At 36.7% G+C, this 23,029-nt stretch overlaps 1 protein-coding gene across 1 annotated transcript; it reads left to right on the top strand.

Annotated features, from left to right (window-relative positions):
* The first annotated feature begins 6,475 nt into the window (after positions 1-6,475).
* LOC107770994 (subtilisin-like protease SBT1.7) lies at positions 6,476-9,289 on the top strand. Its single transcript, XM_016590321.2, has one exon. It carries the CDS (start codon positions 6,816-6,818, stop codon positions 9,135-9,137), a length of 2,322 nt encoding a protein of 773 aa, XP_016445807.1. The 5' UTR covers positions 6,476-6,815; the 3' UTR covers positions 9,138-9,289.
* Positions 9,290-23,029: the final 13,740 nt, after the last annotated feature.

Here is a 23,029-nt window from a genome sequence, read left to right as displayed (position 1 = left end):
TATAAGGTTTTAAAATCAGCAACATGTAGAAAGCATGTCTATAGGATTTTCTAATAAAATCTGATTCGCTTCACTCAGTGTTAGACATCAAACCAGTAATAATGGCTACTATCAGCGCAAGACTTTTAATCAATTCGTTTAAATCCTGCCTCTCTTTTAATAATCTGATTCTATCACTTAGCAAGTTTAACGAGTATGCATTCAAACAATTCATTTCGAGCCTTACTGTTTCATTGCTTTCTGAATCCAGTAGATACCATGCATATAGGACCCCTGTTCAAACACTTTACAAGCCTTAGGGTAATAAAAACTGAATCTACTTCTGTTAATAATTACAACTAGCAGACAGGCCGGATTCGGACTTTTTATCTGAGTTATGTGATAAGCTGAAACTGTCTCAACAATTTCCTCTCCCTCATTTTTAATACCTTTTAAATCAGACCTAAACAGTATGTGTAAGTCATGCTAATTACGTGTTTCTTTGTTCAAGGAGGTATATCTGAACCTCTGCTTGTTATATGTTTTCCCCAATTTGCAATACGTGTTTTGTATGTAACCTTAGAGTGTTTTCCTTTGAAACTATAAATAAGCCTAATATCCCTACCTTTTAGGATTAGTAGTCCTAAATGCCTCCGGAACTAATACGATTGGGACGGGTAATAGCATGCAATAAGTAAACGAGACCAATCCGCGCTTTAATACCTTAACAGGATGGGAAGGGTAGATATGGATATGATGACCACGTGATAATGTCACATGTAGCCCCTCATTGAGGAGTGATTACCGGGCATTGTGTAGGGTGATCCATATTGTTAATAAACCTAGGACCCCATTTCCCTTATTTCTTTATTTCTTTTATCATTTCAACTCCTTCTTTAAGAAAATCAGCATTTTTTGCTCTTCCAAACTTTGTTTATTTGCAAACCATTATATGAAATCCCCTCTTATTTGAGCCTTAACTGCACCCCAAATTCACAATAATTGTCTGGCCGGAAACCATACTAGTGGATTCTGAGGGGTGCCTAACACCTTCCCCTTGGAATAATTTCAAGCCCTTACCCTAATATCTGGTTATTCAAAATCAAACTCTTTTAGTGTCCTAATGCACCCTAATCATTAGGTGGCGACTCTTCAAATGCAAACCCAATTCTCAAAAGGAATGAGTTGTCCCTCCAAATGTTATAAACCCGATTTTGCTCTAGAAAAAGGGGGCGCGACACTTAGCATCTTCCTATGTTGTGGCTTCTTGCCATATGGGGTGGGGGTGGGACTTTAATAATTTTTATCCACTTATTAGTGAACCGGGTAATGTTTCGTTACCCGGTAATTAATCAATTACCCGCATAATTTAAAAATTACAATAAATTACTTAAAATTCTATTTATTTTTAAAAACTTCATATATACTATACTAGCATGGTCACATGGTACCTTGCATGGTACTAGTTTATAATTATCGGGTATTATCGCTCGACCCGTATTTTATTCCAAATTGGCCATTCCCAACGAAACTCGTTTTTGTTAATTCGTGTACCCCTTTATCCTTCATAACACTTATTCATCACTTGTTATAAATAGCATAATCCTTGTAATCTCCAAATTATCTTTTACTTGGACTGATGCCAATTACCTTATGACAAATTCAATGTACAATACTACAGGGTGCAACATCATCGTAACTTAATACTGCAAAGCATAAATCCACCGTAATGTAATACCACTGGGTGCAACACTATCGTAACTTAATATTGCGAGACATAATATAGACTTAATATTGCGGGGCGTAACACTAACTTTCTAGTATTATTTTTATTTGTTATTTATTATTTTATTAATTTCACTATGTACATATTGTTTAATTGTTTTTAGAATATAAACATGTCTACAAGAAAATATGCATCCGGATATTCAAAAATCCAAAAGAAAAGAAAAGTTGAAAATTTAATAAAATCTCAAAAAGGAGCTCTTGATAATTTTTTGACAAATAATGAAAAAACTAAATCGCAAAATGTAGGAGAATATATATTCTGTAGATGAACAAGTCAGTGACTTTGAGCCAAATGATCATAACAAAATCCAAATTGAAGAAGAGGTTTATGGGAAATCTGACGAAGATACAAACTTTGGCCTTATGCCCCATATTAAATTTTGGTTTGTGGCCCCATATGAGCTTGAGCTGCCCCTGGACTGGTCATTCAAAAATAGCCAGCGTTTGCAAAGTCATTGAAAAATAGCCACTAGTTTGCTGCAATACGGAAAGTTCCAGCATAATATACTGGAGATCGGTGCACCTGTATATGAACTTCCAGCATATTATGCTGCATACGGAAAGTTCCAGTATATTAGGCTGGACCGGTATATTATACTGGAACTCCAGCATAGTTCCAATATAATATATTGGAGTTCCAGTATATTATACTGGAGTATTTTTTCGAATTTTGAACAATATTTTCGCTTCAGATTTATCTTTACGTGAAAAGTGACTAAATTTCAATTATTTTTGAACCTGTGATTATTTTTTTGAATGACCACTTGTAAATCTAATTATTTTTAAATTTCTTCCTGGACAGTGTAGTCTTCCTGTATGGATAAATTAATCTGGTGGCTAAAGTACCAATTAACTTTAAGACTACGACAGGATTGCATTTTAGAAGCACAAACTGACATCTTAATTTTGTACACTATTATTCACCAGCCCCCTATTTCATGCTCCTCACTTTTTAATAGAATACAAATCTTGGGAACCGGGATTCACGTGGTTCCATTGTCTTTTACCCCTTACACAAAATACAAGAAAACAATCTCATTTGTCACCCATAATTAGCAGTATCTACCATTAATTAAATAATGTCGAAGGTTGAACCTTGTCTGTTGTTTTCGAGTATAGTGGCTAGTAAAACAATAATTTAAATTTTATGCACTAGCAATTGCTTGTGGTTTCATGTATCTATCATAACAAATAGTAACTCTTTATAACAAATATGATTTGACTAAAAAAATAAAGTAGATAACTTATTACTATAATGTAGTATGAAATTACACTGCTATTATAAATTCTTTTATCGTGCCAGTATTAAACTGGAAAAACAAACCACCGTGGTAATTCTAATTTGGGGTCATTAGAGTAATTCCCGAAAGGTGGAATATCGATGTCTCTCACCTACCATATCTACCTTGTGTTACACAAATTAATACCCAATACTTAACGCTGCACAATTTTAGTATGGATCCGTGAACCACTACGTTCAGTAATGGTGAAGATTTTTTTTTTTTCTCTTTTTCTCTTTTTTATTATTTAGTTATTGGAAGTTGGAGGTTGAACACTGCAAGTTCTCTTCATGAAGTCTACAGCATTTATTAATCTGACGATTTAGATTGGACCGTTGCTTGAGCAATGAATTTCATCACCAACCTCTGTAAAGATAACACATATACAATCAAAATGTATAGTTTGTGCCCTTATTTTCTAGAAAAAAACGTGTGATATTTTTGCTAAATATTTTATTATTATTACCGAGGGAAAGTGGGAAGGAGGAAAGACCAAAGATGCTATTTGTGAGATGTAAACTTTCCACTGCAATTATACATAAGAGAAAATTTAAGGAATTTGAAACTTCCACCAACAGTCTAAATAGTGTATGATATCGACAAAAATCGTTGGTACTTACATATTCTACTAGTTAATAATCTATAAAGTGGAGAATTTCCAAGAAGAAGCCAAAAGCATAGTCGACTAGTTGACAGTTAAACATGAATTTTGGCTACATAATCTTGAGAACCAAAATTATAATCTTATACCCTAACTAAGGAACCAAATACGTAAGTTTATCTAAACAAATACGTAGTTGGATGTCTGATAGGCACTAGGCTTAGACGTCACGATATGGATTCGTTAATACTGCAGTCTAATTAGAATTTGCACACTCTAATGCTCTCTCGATTTCATTTTACACAGTATTCTTTCTCTGGTCATCTCCAAGGCTAGCACCATTTTTTACATCAAATCTTCTCTCTTCTATATTATATTATTATCTTTTATTTACTTTTCATTTTTTATTTCCTTCAAATTAATACTATCTTTTTTCTTTTTTCCATATTCATTATATATAATTCACATTCACCACTTATATAATCATTTATTACAAAATTATTTTAAAGGATAAATTAACTAAAAGTGAAATTATTGATAAAGATAATTAAATATTATCAATCTAAAGATAATTTTTGGAATTGAATCGTCGCAGCTTACAATTATAGAAAAAAAAGAGAATTGGGTGGAGCGCAACCAAAGATCAGTGCAATGTCAACTTCAAACAATTGAGAAGGCTGTCAGAAAATTAAAGGGATGTATTCGTCAAGTCGAAAATTTACATCCTAGTGGTGCTTCCGAAAAAGAATAGGATATACAATTATAATAATAATAAAATTAACTTATAATTTTATATAAATATAATATATACAAAAATTAATATATCAAAAAATAGGATATAAAATTAAAATTATAAAGATCTTAATATAAAAATTAATTATATACACAATATATGATAAATTAAAAGTCCAAAAAATAAAAAGATTGAATAAAATAATATTAAATCAAATTTGGTGCAACACTATTCATGCTCTATAATAGTGCAAGAAATAGTGTTGCATTGGAGTAAAAAATACCATTTCTTGCACCAAATTTGGAATTGGTGCAAGAAATAATGCAGCCTTGGAGACGGTCTTAGTACGAAAGGAAAGAAACTTTTCTATATTTAAAAATCCTTTAACTTTAAATTTCCTTTCTTCTCTTAATAACATGATATTATAGAGGGGGTATTAACTATGTAAATACCAAAAAAAAAAATAGAAATTGTCGAATAGCAGCTTGGTGGATTTTGGAATTCTGCTTTTTCTGGCTTCTTCTGCGATGAGAAAAAGGTAAAGTGGAAGGTGAAAAGAGATTAGCACCGAGTATTCCTTCACTGCTAAAGCTAAATAAGAGGATAAAAGCCGGAAGACACGTGACGAAAGGAGAATACGCAAAACATTATTTTGTACTCTCTTCTCTCTCTTTTTTTTTTTTAGATAATTTTATCCATGATTATTGAACTTTTATGTTTGTTATCTAAAAGTTATTTTTTTTTATTGTTACATAAAAATTATTCAATTTTATGTTCATTACACAAAAGTTACTTTTCTATTTTTTGTTACACAAAAATCATTTTACTTTGCTCTAGTTATCACAAAAGTCACATTTTTACTTGAAAAATCTATTATGCCCTTGATGTTATATAAACCTTCATATTTATGTAATACCTTCTATACTATACTATATAATATATTTTTAACTATGTATTTTATTTATAAATAAAATAACTTAATATTATTTATTTGTTATTTTTATAATATATTCGTATACTTAATTTTTCTTAACTTTAATTTTCAAGATATATTAGTAGCGTTATAAAATAACTTTTTTTCAGCAATTCTTTTTTTTTTTTGAATTTAATTGATCGACCAAAGTTATTCGGTAATTTCTGACCAACTTTGGTCGGTATGCCCTTCCGACCTTCAAAATACCGACTACACGTTGATGATCGCGTTTTGGACAGTTATTGGCCATTACCGACCAAATTTAGTCGATTATTTTAGACGGGTTTTTCCGAATTTCTAGTACTGTAATTTCTCAAATAACCAATTGCCCAGTAAAATCCCAAGAAAATATCCCCGTCTAGATTCACATGTAGTACCTAGGGATTTTCCTTCAGATTAACATATAATTTTTCCTCATTTTCTTTGTTTGTTTACGTGCGAATTTTCTCACGAAAATGTACTTGTCGCTTTATTCCTCTACTAATATATATTAAGGTTACTGACAAATTTAATAACACTACTAATATATTTTAAAAATTAACGTTAAGAAAAAATTAAATATACGAATATATTATAAAAATAATAAATAAAATAATATTAAGTTATTTTATTTATAAATAAAATACATAGTTAAAAATATATTATATAGCATATAATATAGAAGGTATTACATAAATATGAAGGTTTATATAATATCAAGGGTATAATAGACTTTTCAAGTAAAAATGTGATTTTTGTGATAACTAGAGCAAAGTAAAATTGTGTAACAAAAGAAAGAAAAGTGACTTTTGTGTAATGAACACAAAGTTAAATGATTTTTACCTAACAAAAAAAAGAAAAGTGATTTTTGGATAACAAACACAAAAGTTCAATGATCATGAATAAAATTAACTCCTCTTCTTTTATTACTCTTGATCTTAAGTTGAAGGATTGCCAAGTTGATTGGGTTATTGGTTTCTCACGTGAGAGACCTTGAGATCGTTTTTTCTTACCAGCAGTTTTTTCGGTCAGAGTTCGTTGCACCGAACTTGTCTAGTGCAATTTACTTCTCCTCTCTTATTTGCGAAAGATAGCGACGGCATATTTCTCTAAAAAATTTATAGAAAAACAAAAAAAAACTACTACAATTTCCGTGAATGTCATCATTTGATCCTTCTATGATATCTTCTCCTTCTTTAATCTTTTATTTATCATATAACTTATCATCAGTTGTTCTGCTAGGCTGGATCTTTCTATTCTGTTTGTTTGAAACCAATCATTCATAAGAAGCAAACAAGAACCCTATTCCCCCCCCCCCACCCCAGCTAGCCCCACTTTATCACTACTCTCACACTCTTAGCTTGCCTTTTCATGTTTTCACACTCCATATAAACTGTTCACTCTGCTACCTCTCTTTTTCCTATATATATTAACTGCACTTTCTCATTTCTTGTTCATCCATTCCCTTTCTTTCACTAGGGAATGAGTGAAAATTCACACAAACTCAAAATGTCTAGATACCCAGTAATACTTGTTGTTGTTGCACTTCTGTTCCGATGCCACATGTCAGTGGCAATGGTGAAGAAGAAAACATACATCATTCACATGGCTAAATCCCAAATGCCAGCAACTTTTAACGACGACCATACTCACTGGTATGACTCGTCCCTAAGATCAGTCTCTGACTCAGCTGAGATGCTCTATGTTTACAACAACGTTATCCATGGTTTCTCAGCAAGGCTTACACCACAAGAAGCTGAATCCTTAGAAACCCAACCTGGGATTCTCTCTGTTTTACCCGAGTTAAAATACCAACTCCACACTACTCGTACACCTACTTTTCTGGGCCTCGACAAAAGCGCTGATTTCTTCCCTGAGTCAGATGCTATGAGTGACGTCATCATCGGAGTACTTGACACTGGAGTTTGGCCGGAAAGTAAGAGTTTCGACGATAGTGGACTTGGGCCTATTCCCGCTTCGTGGAAAGGTCAGTGTGAGTCTGGAACCAATTTCAGTTCATCGAATTGTAACAGAAAGCTTATCGGAGCTAGGTATTTTTCTAGAGGTTATGAGACTACACTTGGTCCAATTGATGAGTCCAAAGAGTCCAAATCACCAAGGGACGATGACGGACACGGAACACACACTTCTACCACAGCAGGTGGTTCAGTTGTTCAGGGCGCTAGCCTTTTTGGCTATGCTCCTGGAACTGCTCGAGGAATGGCTACTCGTGCAAGAGTTGCCGTGTATAAAGTTTGCTGGGTTGGTGGATGTTTTAGTTCCGATATATTAGCAGCTATGGACAAAGCAATTGATGATAACGTAAATGTACTTTCGTTATCACTAGGTGGAGGCATATCGGATTATTACAGAGACAGCGTTGCAATTGGAGCGTTTGCTGCTATGGAGAAGGGTATTTTGGTCTCTTGTTCAGCTGGAAATGCTGGTCCGAGCCCATACAGTTTGTCTAACGTAGCACCTTGGATCACCACCGTTGGGGCCGGAACATTGGACCGTGATTTTCCGGCATATGTAAGCCTTGGTAATGGTAAAAACTTCTCAGGCGTTTCACTTTACAAGGGTAATTCATTACCTAACAAAATGCTTCCCTTTGTGTATGCTGGTAATGCTAGCAACGTCACCAATGGAAATCTGTGTATGACGGGTACTTTAATTCCTGAGAAAGTTAAAGGCAAGATTGTGTTGTGTGACAGAGGGATTAACGCTAGAGTCCAAAAGGGCTCTGTGGTAAAAGCAGCTGGTGGGGCGGGCATGGTTTTGACTAACACGGCCGCGAATGGGGAGGAGCTAGTGGCTGACGCTCACTTACTTCCGGCGACCGCAGTGGGTCAAAAGACAGGGGATGCAATCAGGGATTATTTAACCTCGGATTCTAATCCAACGGCCACCATTCTTTTTGAAGGAACAAAGGTAGGAATTGAACCGTCACCAGTTGTTGCAGCGTTTAGTTCTAGAGGCCCGAATTCAATCACCCCGGAGATACTTAAACCGGATATCATCGCGCCTGGTGTTAACATTCTAGCCGGTTGGACTGGGGCTGTCGGTCCAACCGGGTTAGAAGAGGACGATAGACGGGTCGGGTTCAACATTATCTCGGGCACCTCCATGTCGTGTCCACACGTGAGTGGCTTAGCGGCTTTGCTAAAAGGGGCCCACCCAGAATGGAGCCCTGCCGCCATCCGTTCGGCGCTCATGACCACCGCTTACACCGCCTACAAGAACGGCGGAGCAATACAAGACGTCTCCACCGGAAAACCATCAACACCGCTTGATCACGGAGCCGGACACGTGGATCCCGTTTCAGCATTGAACCCAGGACTGGTCTACGACATAACCACCGACGATTATCTCAATTTCCTGTGTGCATTGAATTACACTCCCTCACAAATCAGCAGCTTAGCAAGAAGAAACTTCACGTGCAATGAGAGTAAAAAATACAGTGTCACAGATTTGAATTACCCTTCGTTTGCAGTCTCATTTCCAGCAGAATCCGCAGCTCGAACCGGGAGTGCCGGTTCAAGCTCAATCAAATACAGCCGGATGCTGACTAATGTTGGACCGGCTGGAACATATAAAGTTACAGTTACATCACCAACTAGTTCAGTGAAGATTACGGTTGAGCCTGAGACATTGAGTTTCAGTCAGATGAATGAGAAGAAATCATATACAGTGACTTTTACGGCTCCATCAATGTCTTCCTCAACTACGAATGTATTTGGCAGAATTGAGTGGTCAGATGGGAAGCATGTGGTGGGTAGTCCTCTGGCAATTTCTTGGACATGAATTAATGGTATGACATAGCCTATAGCTATAGCTGCTGTTTATTTTATTGTAAGTTGTTGTTTTTCTGATTTTAAGTTTCATTCCAGCGCAAAAGTTGGAAGCTGGGTTTCAAGTGTATTTATAGATAACATGAAGAAGTATGTCTTCTACAATTTCTTGCTCGCTGTACAGTGTTTGTTTCATACCAAAGTATTTTAAGCAATTCTAATTGTTGAAGAATTAAATGGGGATTTTATTTCAGTTACTGATCATATGAACTATCACTACATGGCTACATCTCTGTCATTTTGTTGAATTGTATCACATTCTTAGTAAATGTATGCTATTATGTCAGCTAAACTTGCTCTGATCTAGCATACATCTCCTCATGTTCGCCCTGATTCAGAAAGTTAACTGTATTTTTTCCTCCTGCTTTAAATTTGAGGTGATAGGTAACCATATTGAATTTGATACATCCATAGCTATTATGAATACTGGAAAAATAATGCTAACATTGTACATTGGCACATGGTTCCACACATTAGTGCTTACGAGAGAGGAGTGATTGAACTGTCGAAATAATGGAATTATTGGGTTAGGTCTCTCAGCACTCGTCAGTGCTTAATAAAGAGTCCGGAACCAAAATGTGGTTTTTTTGGACTCAAACTACATAAATAGGTGGTAAAAAAAATGACATTTTATATATAACACCATAATATCTGACGCTATATACTAACAATAACGGCACCGTTAATGTATAGCGCCAGGTATTGTGGCGCTATACTGTAAAATCTGACACGTCCAGGTATAGTGCCACAATACCTGGCGCTATACATACATCATTAATGTATAGCGCCAGGTATAGTGGCGCTATACATACATCATTAATGTATAGCGCCAGGTATAGTGGTGCTATACATAGATATTTTATACCCCTCCGTCTTCCATCTCGATTCATCCTCCATTTTTTAAAGACTCCATCTCTTCTTGGTCCCCCACCACCCCGTTTCTGCCATTTTTTGTAAAAAAAAATAAAAAAATTGGGTCCCCCGACACATAAAACTCGAAGAAAAAGGGTCCCACATTCGAGTAGAGTTCCGTGTTATTGTTGATTCACACTTCCAGAGTCAAAATTTCAATCTTTTTGCTTTGCCAAAATTCTAAATCGAGGTATTATACTGGGTCGGTGTTGTTGTTGTTGTCTAAATCGAGGTATTTCGATTTATTTTAAGTTGAAACATTTATAATAATGCATATTATTTGATTTGTATGTGTCCTATTTCGTTTGTGTGTTTTTTTCGAAACTAGCATGTTAAATTTATCCGGATTTAATATTAGTATTTTCTAACAAAATATAAATTAGTAAAATAAATTTGTCTGTTAATATCCTGATTTTTATATATGTGTTTTCATGCCGTTTTGTATTTTATTTGCAATTAAATTTATTTGTTGCTTATGGTCAGTTTAGATTATTTTTTAGCGTAGTAAAACGTAGACCCTTATAGCGTAGTAAAATTTAGAGCCTTGTAGCGTAGTAATGTGTAGTATTTTAGCTTAGAATTCCTTTTGTTTAAGTAACTTATACTAGTTGTTGAAAATGCAAACTTTGTACAATTAAGTTAATAATTGTATAAAAATCCATATATATATATATAAATATATATATATATATATATATATATATATATATATATATATAATTTGTACAATTAAGTTATTAAAAAATATGAATTTAAATTATAATAAAACACACACACACACACACACACACATATATATAATTTGTACAATTAAGTTATTAAAAAATATGAATTTAAATTATAATAAAAACACATAATTATATATATATATATATATATATATATATATATATATAATTTGTACAATTAAGTTATTAAAAAATATGAATTTAAATTATAATAAAAACACATAATTATATATATATAATTTGTACAATTAAGTTATTATAAAAATATGAATTTAAATTATAATAAAAACACATAATTATATATATATATATATATATATATATATATATAATTTGTACAATTAAGTTATTAAAAAATATGAATTTAAATTATAATAAAAATACATAATTATTAATGATAGTTTGGTGTCACTGGTCCTCAAAATATCGAGCCCTAAACCCATAAATATATATATATATAATTTGTACAATTAAGTTATTAAAAAATATGAATTTACAGTTGACGACATGGACGCGACTATACATCCCGACCCCCGGACGTTGGATCTATTAGCCCTACAGCCCCAGCATAGATCCGAGTATATATGGGACGGACAGTTGCTTACGCAGACTTTCCGGGCTAGGAGAGTGGATCTATTGTGGAAGTTTTTGAGTCCTCCCCGCGTTCTACATCCCCGCGTGGTCCATTACCTGGAGGAGATGGGATTATATAGGATTATTAGGATTGGCCGGATACAGCTCGACTATGCTTTGATCACGACCTTGATTGAGCGGTGGCGACCGGAGACGCACACTTTCCATTTGTCCATCGGCGAGGCCACCATCACACTCCAGGACGCTAAGATTTTATATGGCCTGTCCGCTGATGGCTTGCCAGTTTTACTGCTTGCGACCATGAGATATTATTCGCGGCAGGCATATTGGGATATGCTGCACATGCTCACGGGGTTCATGCCGGAGGACGAGGCGGTATCGTCTGGGTCCAGTCATATACAGTTGGTCCCCATTAGAGACCACCTGGTGCAGATCCACCATACTATCACCGATGAGTCAGTAGAGGTGGATGTACAATGATATACGAGGCTGCTGTTGCTCCTTCTATTTGGGGGGGTCTTGTTCCCGAACACTTCGGGGAACCTAGTGAGCCTCCGTTTTCTGCATCATATTGCCCGGTTCGAGGATACATCTTTGTACAGCTGGGGTGGTGTTGTCATCTTATATCTGTACAGGCAGATGTGTCGGGCTTGCATCGGCACACAGAGACACGTTGGTGGCTTTCTGCCGCTTCTACAGGCGACAACATATTCAAATAATATGTCTAGTAGTTACAATGCTACCTAGTTATAGTTAATCTTATACTTTACGTCAACTTTGTATGTTAGGTTTGGGTCTGGGAGCGATTTCTGCAGTTTCAGCCACCTCTACCACAGCTACCGGCTAATGTAGAAATTTTGCAACTCCCTCTAGCCTATAGGTGGGTTATGCGTCGTACTCTTGCATGAGAGTATGATGCCCATCATAATCTCCCCCTCTGCAGGGATGTGTTGGATCTGCTGGAAGACACATAGGTGAATATCTAACTAAACTTACTTGTTATAGATTAACTTAGTGTTGTGCATACTAACGGTTTGTATTCTTATTTGATAGTTCATCTGAACGCCGTACAGCGATGAGGTGATAGGTACCCTGCCAGCGTATTGCACTTTCGGCCAACATATTTGGAGGGCTTCTGTCCCGCTCATATGTCTCGATATTGTCGAGCACCATGCCTCCAAGCAGGTGTTTCGTCAGTTTGGCCTGCTGCAACCTATACCGACTGGCATGCTTTACATTATGAGAGGGATGATCGGTCCAGGGCGGATGACACATTTATGTCATAGCTTAACGAGTAGTTGGGTACCTGGGACAGGCGAGGGGACTTGACCCCACCTCCGCAGCACTTTCCTATTCCACGTTATATGGCATGGTACCGCACTGTTTCCCGATCAGGAACCCAGTTCATCAGGCACACGGTCGGTACGTCCCATACGCCGGGAGACACGAGGCCCTGTTATGTTTTCTGTTATTATTAGTTATATAGCTGTAATTTAGTGCCAAATATGTAGTTTATATTTTTTACTTTGTGCAGGAGATTGGATTGCATACCGTCTATCATATGGGGCAACAGATGCAGAGTTATGTCCACGATCCTGTGGCCATGCAGGAGTATAGTCGTCAATTCATGGATGTGGCTGCCCAGATACTACAGCGAGCCCGATCAGATCAGGGTTTGGCACACGAGGCTGATTATATGGACCCAGTGCAGTACCATCGGGGTCGTGGTATCCCACGAGCTGGTGGTGCCGGACGATGTGGTCGTGGGCGGAGAGGAGGTGGTCCCCAGCAAGGGGGCGTTGAGGCTCCTGCTGATGATGTTGCTGCTGATATGGCAGGTGGCATGCATGAGACGGACATGCCGTCTTACAGCCTTGGAATTTATCGCACTCCAGTGCCATCGCAGGTGACCCCATCGGGTCAATTATTGATCACGGGCTCGGATATTCAAGGAGTGGATTGGGGTAGATACTTCCCAGGCCCGTCTACCACTGTTGAGGATCGACCAACCCGAGATTTTTATAGTGGGCACCGACTGAGTTATGGCTCCACATCACATGCGCAGGTATGAGTTTATTAGTATTGAATTTGAATTTGTTTTAACTGTAACTTATTTATTTTCTTTAACTTTATTAATTTCCTTTTTAAGGCTTCATGCGATGCAGCGACAGATGACTACATTCAGGATCTAGAGACGATGATGGTAAGACAATATAAATTGTTGTGAATTGTTATGTAGTTTTCTATACTAAGTTTCATATTATTATGTAGCCTTCTACTGGAGTGACAACACCACCGATATATGTCATCCTGCGCCGCATCTGGCTATAAGGAGACGACTTGATGATGATGATCCTGATAGCGTACCCGGGCGGGAGGGGATGCGCCTCAGCCCAGCGGCTGCATTGAGACACACCGGATGCGGGACACATTGACATGGTGTAAATAATATTTTTGTATACATTAACAATATTATTTAATCGAATATGCGCATTACTTTTTTTTGTTCTCCATTCGTTTGATAGTTTCATAAAATAAAATTTAGTACAACACAAGCACTTAAACTTAACTTCCACTTCAATTAAAATAAAATGTAGTACAACACAAGCACTTAAACTTAACTTCTACTTCAATTAAAATAAAATTTAGTACAAACAAGGAAAACATTACTACAGCACAAACATAATCACAAACACAAACATAGCAGGCCAACATAATAAAAATACATGAAATATGAAAAATACACTAAACACATACATGCCAATGTTTAGCCCCGGTTGCTATTTATTCTCCGCTCCAACCACTTAAATCGTTCTTCCAGTTGTTCTTTTTCTTCTTCTACCTCTTTCAGTTTCGCCTTCACTTCCGCAAGTTCCAGTTTATATTTTTTTCGATCCTTTTGTGCTTCACAATTCTATTGTGTTTTCCATTTTTCTTCTCCCACCTCCTTCAGGTTCGCCCTCAAGTCTGCAATAATTCTATTGCTTTCTTTTTCATGTTCCTGTTGTCTTAACCACATATTATGAAGAAACTGCAGTTGTTCTCTGTAACATTCCTGATAACATGGTTCATCAACCCATTCCTAAAAATCACAAATAGGTTCGTCGGGAACCTTGTAAAACTGGTTCATACAGTGCCAGTAGCGGCGTCCAACTTCACCACCGTCCCAACAATTTTGCATCAAGCATGCTTTTCCACAGTTACACTTTGGTGGACGAAGAGGTTGAGCCATTTGTGTAATATTTGATTTTAGTAAAAAAAAACCTTACTTTTAATAAAATATTTGCTTTTAGTAAATTTTGAGCACACAACATAACTACAATGGGCCCGTTATTTATAGGCGAGACAACATACACATAACGTACTATCTAATGGCGCTATACTTTGCGTGTTAAATATCATGATGTTGACAAGACAACTTTATGTCAGCTGGTCAGCTTTTTCAGTTCGACAAGACAACACACACATAACGTACTATCTAATGGCGCTATACTTTGCGTGTTAAATATCATGATATTGACAAGACAACTTTATGTCAGCTAGTCAGCTTTTTCAGTTCGACAAGACAACGCACACATAACGGACTATCTAATGGCGCTATACTTTGCGTGTTAAATATCATGATGTTGACAAGACAACTTTATGTCAGCTGGTCAGCTTTTTCAGTTCGACAAGACAACGCACACATAACGGACTATCTAATGGCGCTATACTTTACGTGTTAAATATCATGATGTTGACAAGACAACTTTATGTCAGCTGGTCATCTTTTTCAGTTCGACAAAACAACACACACATAACGGACTATCTAATAGCGCTATACTTTGCGTGTTAAATATCATGATGTTGACAAGACAATTTTATGTCAGTTGGTCAGCTTTTTCAGTTCGACAAGACAACATACACATAATAAATATACAGATAATTTTATTAAATTATTATTTAAATAGGTAAAATGGGAAAGTACAAATCATAATTAACAAGCATAATTTTATTTCATAAATCTTGCAACATAGACATAACAACTAATTATTACAATATCGACTCATGGGTAGTTAGGTACACTAGAAGAACACCCACCACGGGATTGATTAGCTTTGCCACCCAAACCAGCTGAAGGACATTTACGACGGTTGTGTCCTGTTTGCGAGTATATACCACATTTGCGCGCATAAACGGTGTCAGTAACATCTATTTGGTTCCGTATACGTGTTCTCTTCTGCACCTGTCTTTTACACAAATAGGACTTGTTACACACCATTTTAAATGGTTCCAGAGGCCAATAATGCTCAGCACCCACTGGCTGCAACTGACCACTATATGTGTTTAGGTACTTGGAAACACTATATTGTTGATCAACATAGTTGGTCTCCGCATAACCAACACGTTGAAAACACTTGATGGCATGTGAGCAAGGCATGTGGTAGATGGACCATTTCTCACATGAGCATAACCTTACAGATTCATTTACAATATGTACATTATTACCCCGATTATTATGGATAGCGGTGCGAACTTCAAAAATACCTCTTTCGTTATCATACTACAAAAATGAATGCCAATGTGCTCGCCGTCTGTATTTCTCAAATCTCTTCATAGGTACTGGCATAATTCAACACCCCTCTCCATCAATTCCGTTGCAGCTACAGACCGTTCAACAAACCTCTCCGCCATCTGCTTGAACGACATCCGCACCATGGCTGTGACGAGCAATCCTCTTGCCGACTTCAATAACCCGTTGAAGGACTCTGACACGTTTGTAGTAAGAATTCCCCATTGTCTGCCACTATCCGCATGCAACATCCACTTTTCAGGGTCATGTCGCATTAACCAACGATAGACTGCCTCGTCTTCTTGCCTGATAGAATCCATATGCCTCCAGAATTTATGTTGTTGGTGGTCTGTTGCTGCCATCCACATCAAATCATGTAGATCCTTGTTGGGATGTGCCTTCTGGAAATTGGCCTTAAAGTGCCTCACACAGTAACAGTGGTATGCATAAGGTTCTTGCCATGCAGGCAAGTTCTCCACAGAACTTAATATACCACCGTGCCGATCAGATATTAGACAAATACCTGAACGCTGTTTGACAACGTGCTCTTTCATGTGGTTCAAAAACAGCGTCCACGTCTCTGTGCTTTCATTGGCACAAACAACAAAAGCTAGAGGAAACATCTGTCCATTAGCATCCACTGCCATAACTATCAATAGCTTGATATCGTACTTTCCATAGACATGAGTTCCGTCTATGGATATTACTGGCCGACAATGCAAAAAACCATCAATTGCTAGCTTAAACGCCCAGAACACGTAATTGAATATGTATTCTGGTGTTCCCAGACTCTGCTCAAGCTTCCATTCAACAACTGTCCCGGGGTTAAAGTGCTGCAGTGCGGCCATGTACTTTGGTAGAGATGCAAATGACTTATCCCAATTACCGTAGACAATTTCAAACGCTCGTTTGCGCCCGAGAAATGCCTTTATTTTCGTAATAGTATGGCCATATTCCTGGTGGACCGATGTAATGCACTCTTTGATTGTATACCTTATGGACGCTTCGATATGCGGAATATGTACAAGAGAAATCAAGTCAATATCCAAGTTGAAGTGATTCCCGTTGAATGTGTCTATTTCGCATGTGTGGGTGGGAATGTATTTACCCACTTTCCACATACCTGTCTTCTTCTTGGTCGCACGCAACATCCAATTACATGGCCAAAACCACCTGCGGCAAACAACCTTGTATACCATCGGACTTGACTCCCATACCTGCATCTCACGACACTCTTTTATGTTGTGCATTTTACAAGCCCCGCTTAAGCGCGTTTTTTCAGGAAAAAGCATCCCCTTTGCAAGCACCGTTGGTCTAGACTCATCCCATATTGCTGTCCGGATTTCATCAAAATCCCTTGTTAGAGCTTCCACATCTGGCACGGTTGGCAAGTTATCTATGTAAGGAATCTCCCTTGAATGAAACGACACTTCGGACTCATACACTCTTTGTCTAGGGGGGTCTCTCTCTTCAAATTAGGTCCTTCGTCCTCATCCTGCTCATCACCATCCTCACGAAAAAAGGGTGTCTCGTCTACAGATTCATCGGCATTGTTATCGTAATCACTATTCTCTTCCTCACTCTATGCATCTGTCAGATCCCGATGTAATACGTCGTTTTTGGTCAATTGAGTGAGTACGGGTGGTTCAACTTACTCATTTTCACTGCACAACCAACAAAAATATAAGCTACTGAATTAATAAATGATTTCCATATGGATATATCACTTCACTTACAAGTCGTAATGTGATGAAATTTCATGATGGACGTTTTCAATTAAGTGATGACTACTGGATGGGCCACATGTAAAATTCATGTCCGGCCAGTACCCCCTATTAAATATATGAGCGTTAATACAAATTCAATACACCAAAAATATACATAATTAACACAAATGAAAATTGAAGTTTACCACTCGTCTTGTGAATTATGGAAAACAGGGTATAAATTATTTTCTCGCTGCTCATTCGCCGGCGGTAATAAGTTTAAATCAAGGAAAACTCTTTCATCCGAAACTTGTCCGGCAAAAACTGCTCCAGAATAACCACCCGATGACTGGGGGTTATCTCTGCTACGTACAACCTCGTTTTTTGGAACGTCTTCGACCTTCACGTACATCTCCAACATTGTGATTACAAGAAATTCCCGGCATTCGTCCGGAGTCCTCAGAAAATCACTCAAAGTTTCATCATCGTCGATGTTAAACTCCGAGTAAAAAGCAACCCCTTGCGGAGTGACGGAATACGGATATCTTCCTATTACTTTAAGTATCACTGAACGTTTCCTCACACTCTGTTTTTTGCATAACAACGATATCAATTTATCGTACTCTATTGTAAGTGGCAATTTAACATGACACTGAGCAGGTAAACTGTAGCCCACAGAGTTATTCTCCATCACAACCTCACCCCCAATATAATGAAACTCTTATTCTACGCTCTTCAGACATAATGAAAAAATGCTGGAGAATTTAAGAACAATAAACGTTTCAACAAGAAGTAAAATTTTTTTTGAATGAATTTCTATACAATCCTAACCTCTTTATATAGGAAATGGCTAGACGGAAATTAATTTTTATATAGGTATAGCGCCCAAAAAGTTGGCACTATACGCTTTTGAATTATTGAAGTCACGAATTATTGGTGGGGCCAGGAATATCTATGTATAGCGCCACTATACCTGGCGCTATACATTAATGATGTATGTATAGCGCCAGGTATTGTGGCGCTATACCTGGGCGTGTCAGATTTTACAGTATAGCGCCACAATACCTGGCGTTATACATTAACGGTGTCGTTACTGTTAGTATATAGCGCCAGGTATTATGGCGCTATATATAAAAATGTCATTTTTTTATCACCTATTTGTGTAGTTTGAGTCCAAAAGAACCACATTTTGGTTCCGGACTCCTTAATAGACGATGAGATAATGACATTCATTGGTGGCTATGGATAAATGATGTTTATCAACTTTGTATGTACTTTCTGCTGTCATGTCATGAATCAGAAAAATGGGTACACACTGGGGAGTCCGGAACATAAATGTGATTCTTTTTGACTCAAAATATATTTTTAAGTGTAAAAGAAAAGAGTGATCATGTTATATATAGCGTTCTTTTAAAGAGCGCTATACTTTAACGGAGTTTTGGCCGTTAAAGTATAGCGATATATATATATATATATATATGTATATGTATATATATATATATATATATATATATATATATATATATAGCATCACAGAACCGCGTTATGCGGGGACTGTTTATTTATCTATGTATAGCGTTGTATATAACCGCGCTATATATGTATAGTGCAGTTATATACCGCGCTATATATAGATAAATAGGGCCCCTTATTCTTCCCCACGATCATCGAACCAGACCCTTCGGTCCACTCGTCACTCAAAAAGATAAGATTGTAGGTCCCACATCCTAAGCCTTCAATTGTTGTGGTTTCCTCGTTTCGGGCTCAAAATTTCAATTCATCGACTTTTCGAAAAACATAAATCAAGGTATTCCGATTTAGTTTTTGTCGAAGCTCGTATAATAATGCATACTAGTTGTCTTGAATGTGTTTCCATGTTGTTTTTTGTTTTGTTTGCGATTAAACTAGTGTGTTATTTTTATCCGGACTAAGATATTAGTGTTTTAAAAAATATTTAAAAATTGAGAAATCATTTTTTTGTTAATAAAATGTTCATAAATTTCTTTTACTGTTTTATATGTAATTTCGTGAATGTTATGTTATTAAAATATATTTGTTATTTTTATCTAGTTTAGATTAATTATTTGCTTAAAGACTAATGCCCTTTTAGCGTAGTAAAATGTAGAGCCTTTTAGCGTAGTAAAATGTAGAGCCTTTTAGCGTAGAATCCCTGTAGTTTAAGTATCTATTATATTGATAGATCAAACACAAACTCTGTCCAATTACAATTTATAAAAATTAATTATTTAATTTATAAAACAAAAACACAAATTATAAAAAATATTAAAATTGACAAATATAAGAATTCAGGATAGCTTGGTGCTACTAGGCCTCAAAATATCGAGCCTGAAACACATAGGTATATATTCTGTCTAATTACAATTTACCAAAATTAATTATTTAATTTATAAACAAACACACAAAATTATGAAAAATATTGAAATTGACGCACATAAGAATCCAGGATAGCTTGGTGCTACTGGGCCCCAAATATCAAGCCTGGACATATTCTGTCCAATTACAATTTACAAAAATTAATTATTTAATTTATAAAACAAACACACAAAATTATGAAAAATATTAAAATTGGTGCACAAAAAAGTTTAGGATAGCTCGGTGCTATTAGGCCTTAAATATCGAGCCTGGACATACTCTGTCCAATTAAAATTCATAATAATTAATTATTTAATTTATAAAACAAACACACAAAATTATGAAAATATTAAAATTGACACACATAAGAATTCAAGATAACCTGGTGCTACTGGACCTCAAATATCGAGTCTGGAACCCATAGGTATATACTCTGTCCAATTACAATTTACAAAAATTAATTATTTAATTTATAAAACAAATACACAAAATTATGAAAAATATTGAAATTAACACACATAAGAATTCAGGATAGCTTGGTGCTACTGAGTCTCAAATATCGAGCCTCGAACCAATATTCTCTGTCCAATTAAATAATTAAAAATTAATTATTTAATTTACAAAACAAACACACAAAATTATAAAAATATTGACATACATAAGAATTCAGGATAGCTTGGTGCTAATGGGCCTCAAATATCGAGTCTGAAACTCATAGGTATATACTCTGTCAATTACAATTCACAAAAATTAATTATTTAATTTATAAAAAAAACACACAAAATTATGAAAAATATTGAAATTGATACACATAAGAATTCAGGATAGCTTGATACTACTGGGTCTCAAATATCGAGCCTAAAACTCATAAATATATACTCTGTCTTATTACAATTTATAAAAATTAATTATTTAATTTATAAACCAAACACCCAATTAATTGTAACTATCCGGCTGGTCGTTTCATGAGTTATCGCTCAGTTTCCCCCATTTCTATTTCTTATTGTCTTGTTCAACTATATTATGTGTTATCGGGTTGGTTGGTTCAGGTTCGGATGAGTTTTGGAAAGGAATGAGACACTTAGTCTCTTTTGAGCAAGCTTAAGTTAGAAAAGTTAACTGGATGTTGACTTGAGTGAAAAAGGGATCGAATGTGAATTCTGATGGTTCGGATAGCCTTAAGAGGTGATTTGGGACTTATAAGCGTGATCAGAATGTATTTTGGAGGTCCGGAGTAGATTTAGGCTTGAATTAGCGAAATTGGAATTTTGGCGTTTTCCGGTTGATAGGTGAGATTTTGATATAGGGGTCGGAATGAAATTCCGGAAGTTGGAGTAAGTCTGTCCTGTCATTTTTGATGTGTGTGCAAAATTTCAGGTCATTCGGACGAGGTTTGATAGATGTTTTGATCGAAAGCGAAATTTGGAAGTTTTTGGATCTTTAAGCTTGAATCCGATGATGATTTGGTGTTTTGATGTTGTTTTGAGCGTTCTGAAGATTGGAACAAGTATGAATGATGTTATGGGATATGTTGGCATATTTGGTTGAGGTCCCGAGGGCCTCGGGTGAGTTTCGGATGGTTGAACGGATCAAATTCAAGTTGGAAAAATTGCAGAAAAACTGATGTTGGTGATGTAGACGTTTGGCCTTCGCGTTCGCGAGTGGGCTATCGCATTCACGAAGTGTTAGGATATGAGAATGAAGGGTTGGCCTTCGCGTTCGCTAAGGGGGTCCTGCGTTCGCGAAGGGCTGAGGTCAGTGTGCATCGCGTTCGCGATGGTTGTGCCGCATTCGCATAGAGTAAAGGTGAGCAGCTGGGTCCAGGTCAAATTATGCTTCACGTTCGCGAGCTAGTAGTCGCATTCGCGATGGGTTGAGAAGCTGGAGCTTCGTGTTCGCATATAGGGTCTCGCGTTTGCGATGAAGGATTAAGTGGTCAACGGGATTTTGTGCTTCACGAATGCGAGGCATTCACGAAGAAGGATTTCAAATTGCTGGGCAGAATGTTTAAAAGGCCATTTTCGCGATTTTTGGCCTAAGTTCAACATTTTTGACTCGGTTTTGGAGCTTCTTGAGGGAGATTGAAGAGGGAATCAAAGAGAACTTCTTGGAGGTAAGAATTATGGACTTAATACTCGATCCTATTGTGATTTCTACCTAATTAAATATGAAATTTGGGGGATTTGAAGCCTAAAATTGGGAGTTAGGGCTTGGAAATTGGAGACGTTAATCCATGGATTTGAGGGGCCATTTGTGATCGGATTTTGGTATTCTTGGTATGTATGAACTCGTGGGTGGATAAGGAATCCATTGATGTGAATTTTATCGAATTTTGAGACGTAGGCTCGGGGGTCAGGTTGGACCAATTTTGGAATTTTTGGTATAATTTGATTATTTTCGCATGGGCTTCATTCCCTTAGCATATTCTAATGTTATGATTCTGACTTTGGGTAGATTCAACGCGAGTTGAGGCCAGGGCGAGAGGCAAGGGCGTCGCGGAGTAGTATTTCATCCGGTTTAAGGTAAGTAACCATTGTAAATCTGAACCTGGGGGTATGAAACCCAGGTATTTCGTATTGTTTTGATAAATGAGGTGATGCACATGCTAGGTGACGAGCGTGTGGGCATGCACGAGGTAGGGATTGTGACTTGATCCGTCCCGTAGCGACTATTAAGCCATGTATTTGATTTGAAATCTTATGATATTCCGTATTTTAGAGATTGATACTATATTTTGGGTTATATGCCATGTTTGGGGCCTTGTGCCGACCTGTTTAGGCCCTTAGGGGCATTTTTACTATTTTCTTCGCTCTATTTGTTTTGAAAGCATATCCTCAGTCATGTTTTACCTGTTTATTATTTAAATCCGGTTTTATCACTCTACTTCTTAATATGTGAAAACTGTTTGGACTAAGTTCCCCGATTTCTACTGATATACCCGAGTGGCTGTGAGGTTAATGACTGAGAGAGGTTGAGGACC

The sequence above is a fragment of the Nicotiana tabacum genome, chromosome 3, assembly GCF_000715075.1.
Source record: "Nicotiana tabacum cultivar K326 chromosome 3, ASM71507v2, whole genome shotgun sequence".
NCBI lineage: Eukaryota > Viridiplantae > Streptophyta > Magnoliopsida > Solanales > Solanaceae > Nicotiana > Nicotiana tabacum.
The sequence above is the reverse complement of the archived record's forward strand: the minus strand, read 5'-3'. Positions and strand labels throughout refer to the sequence as shown.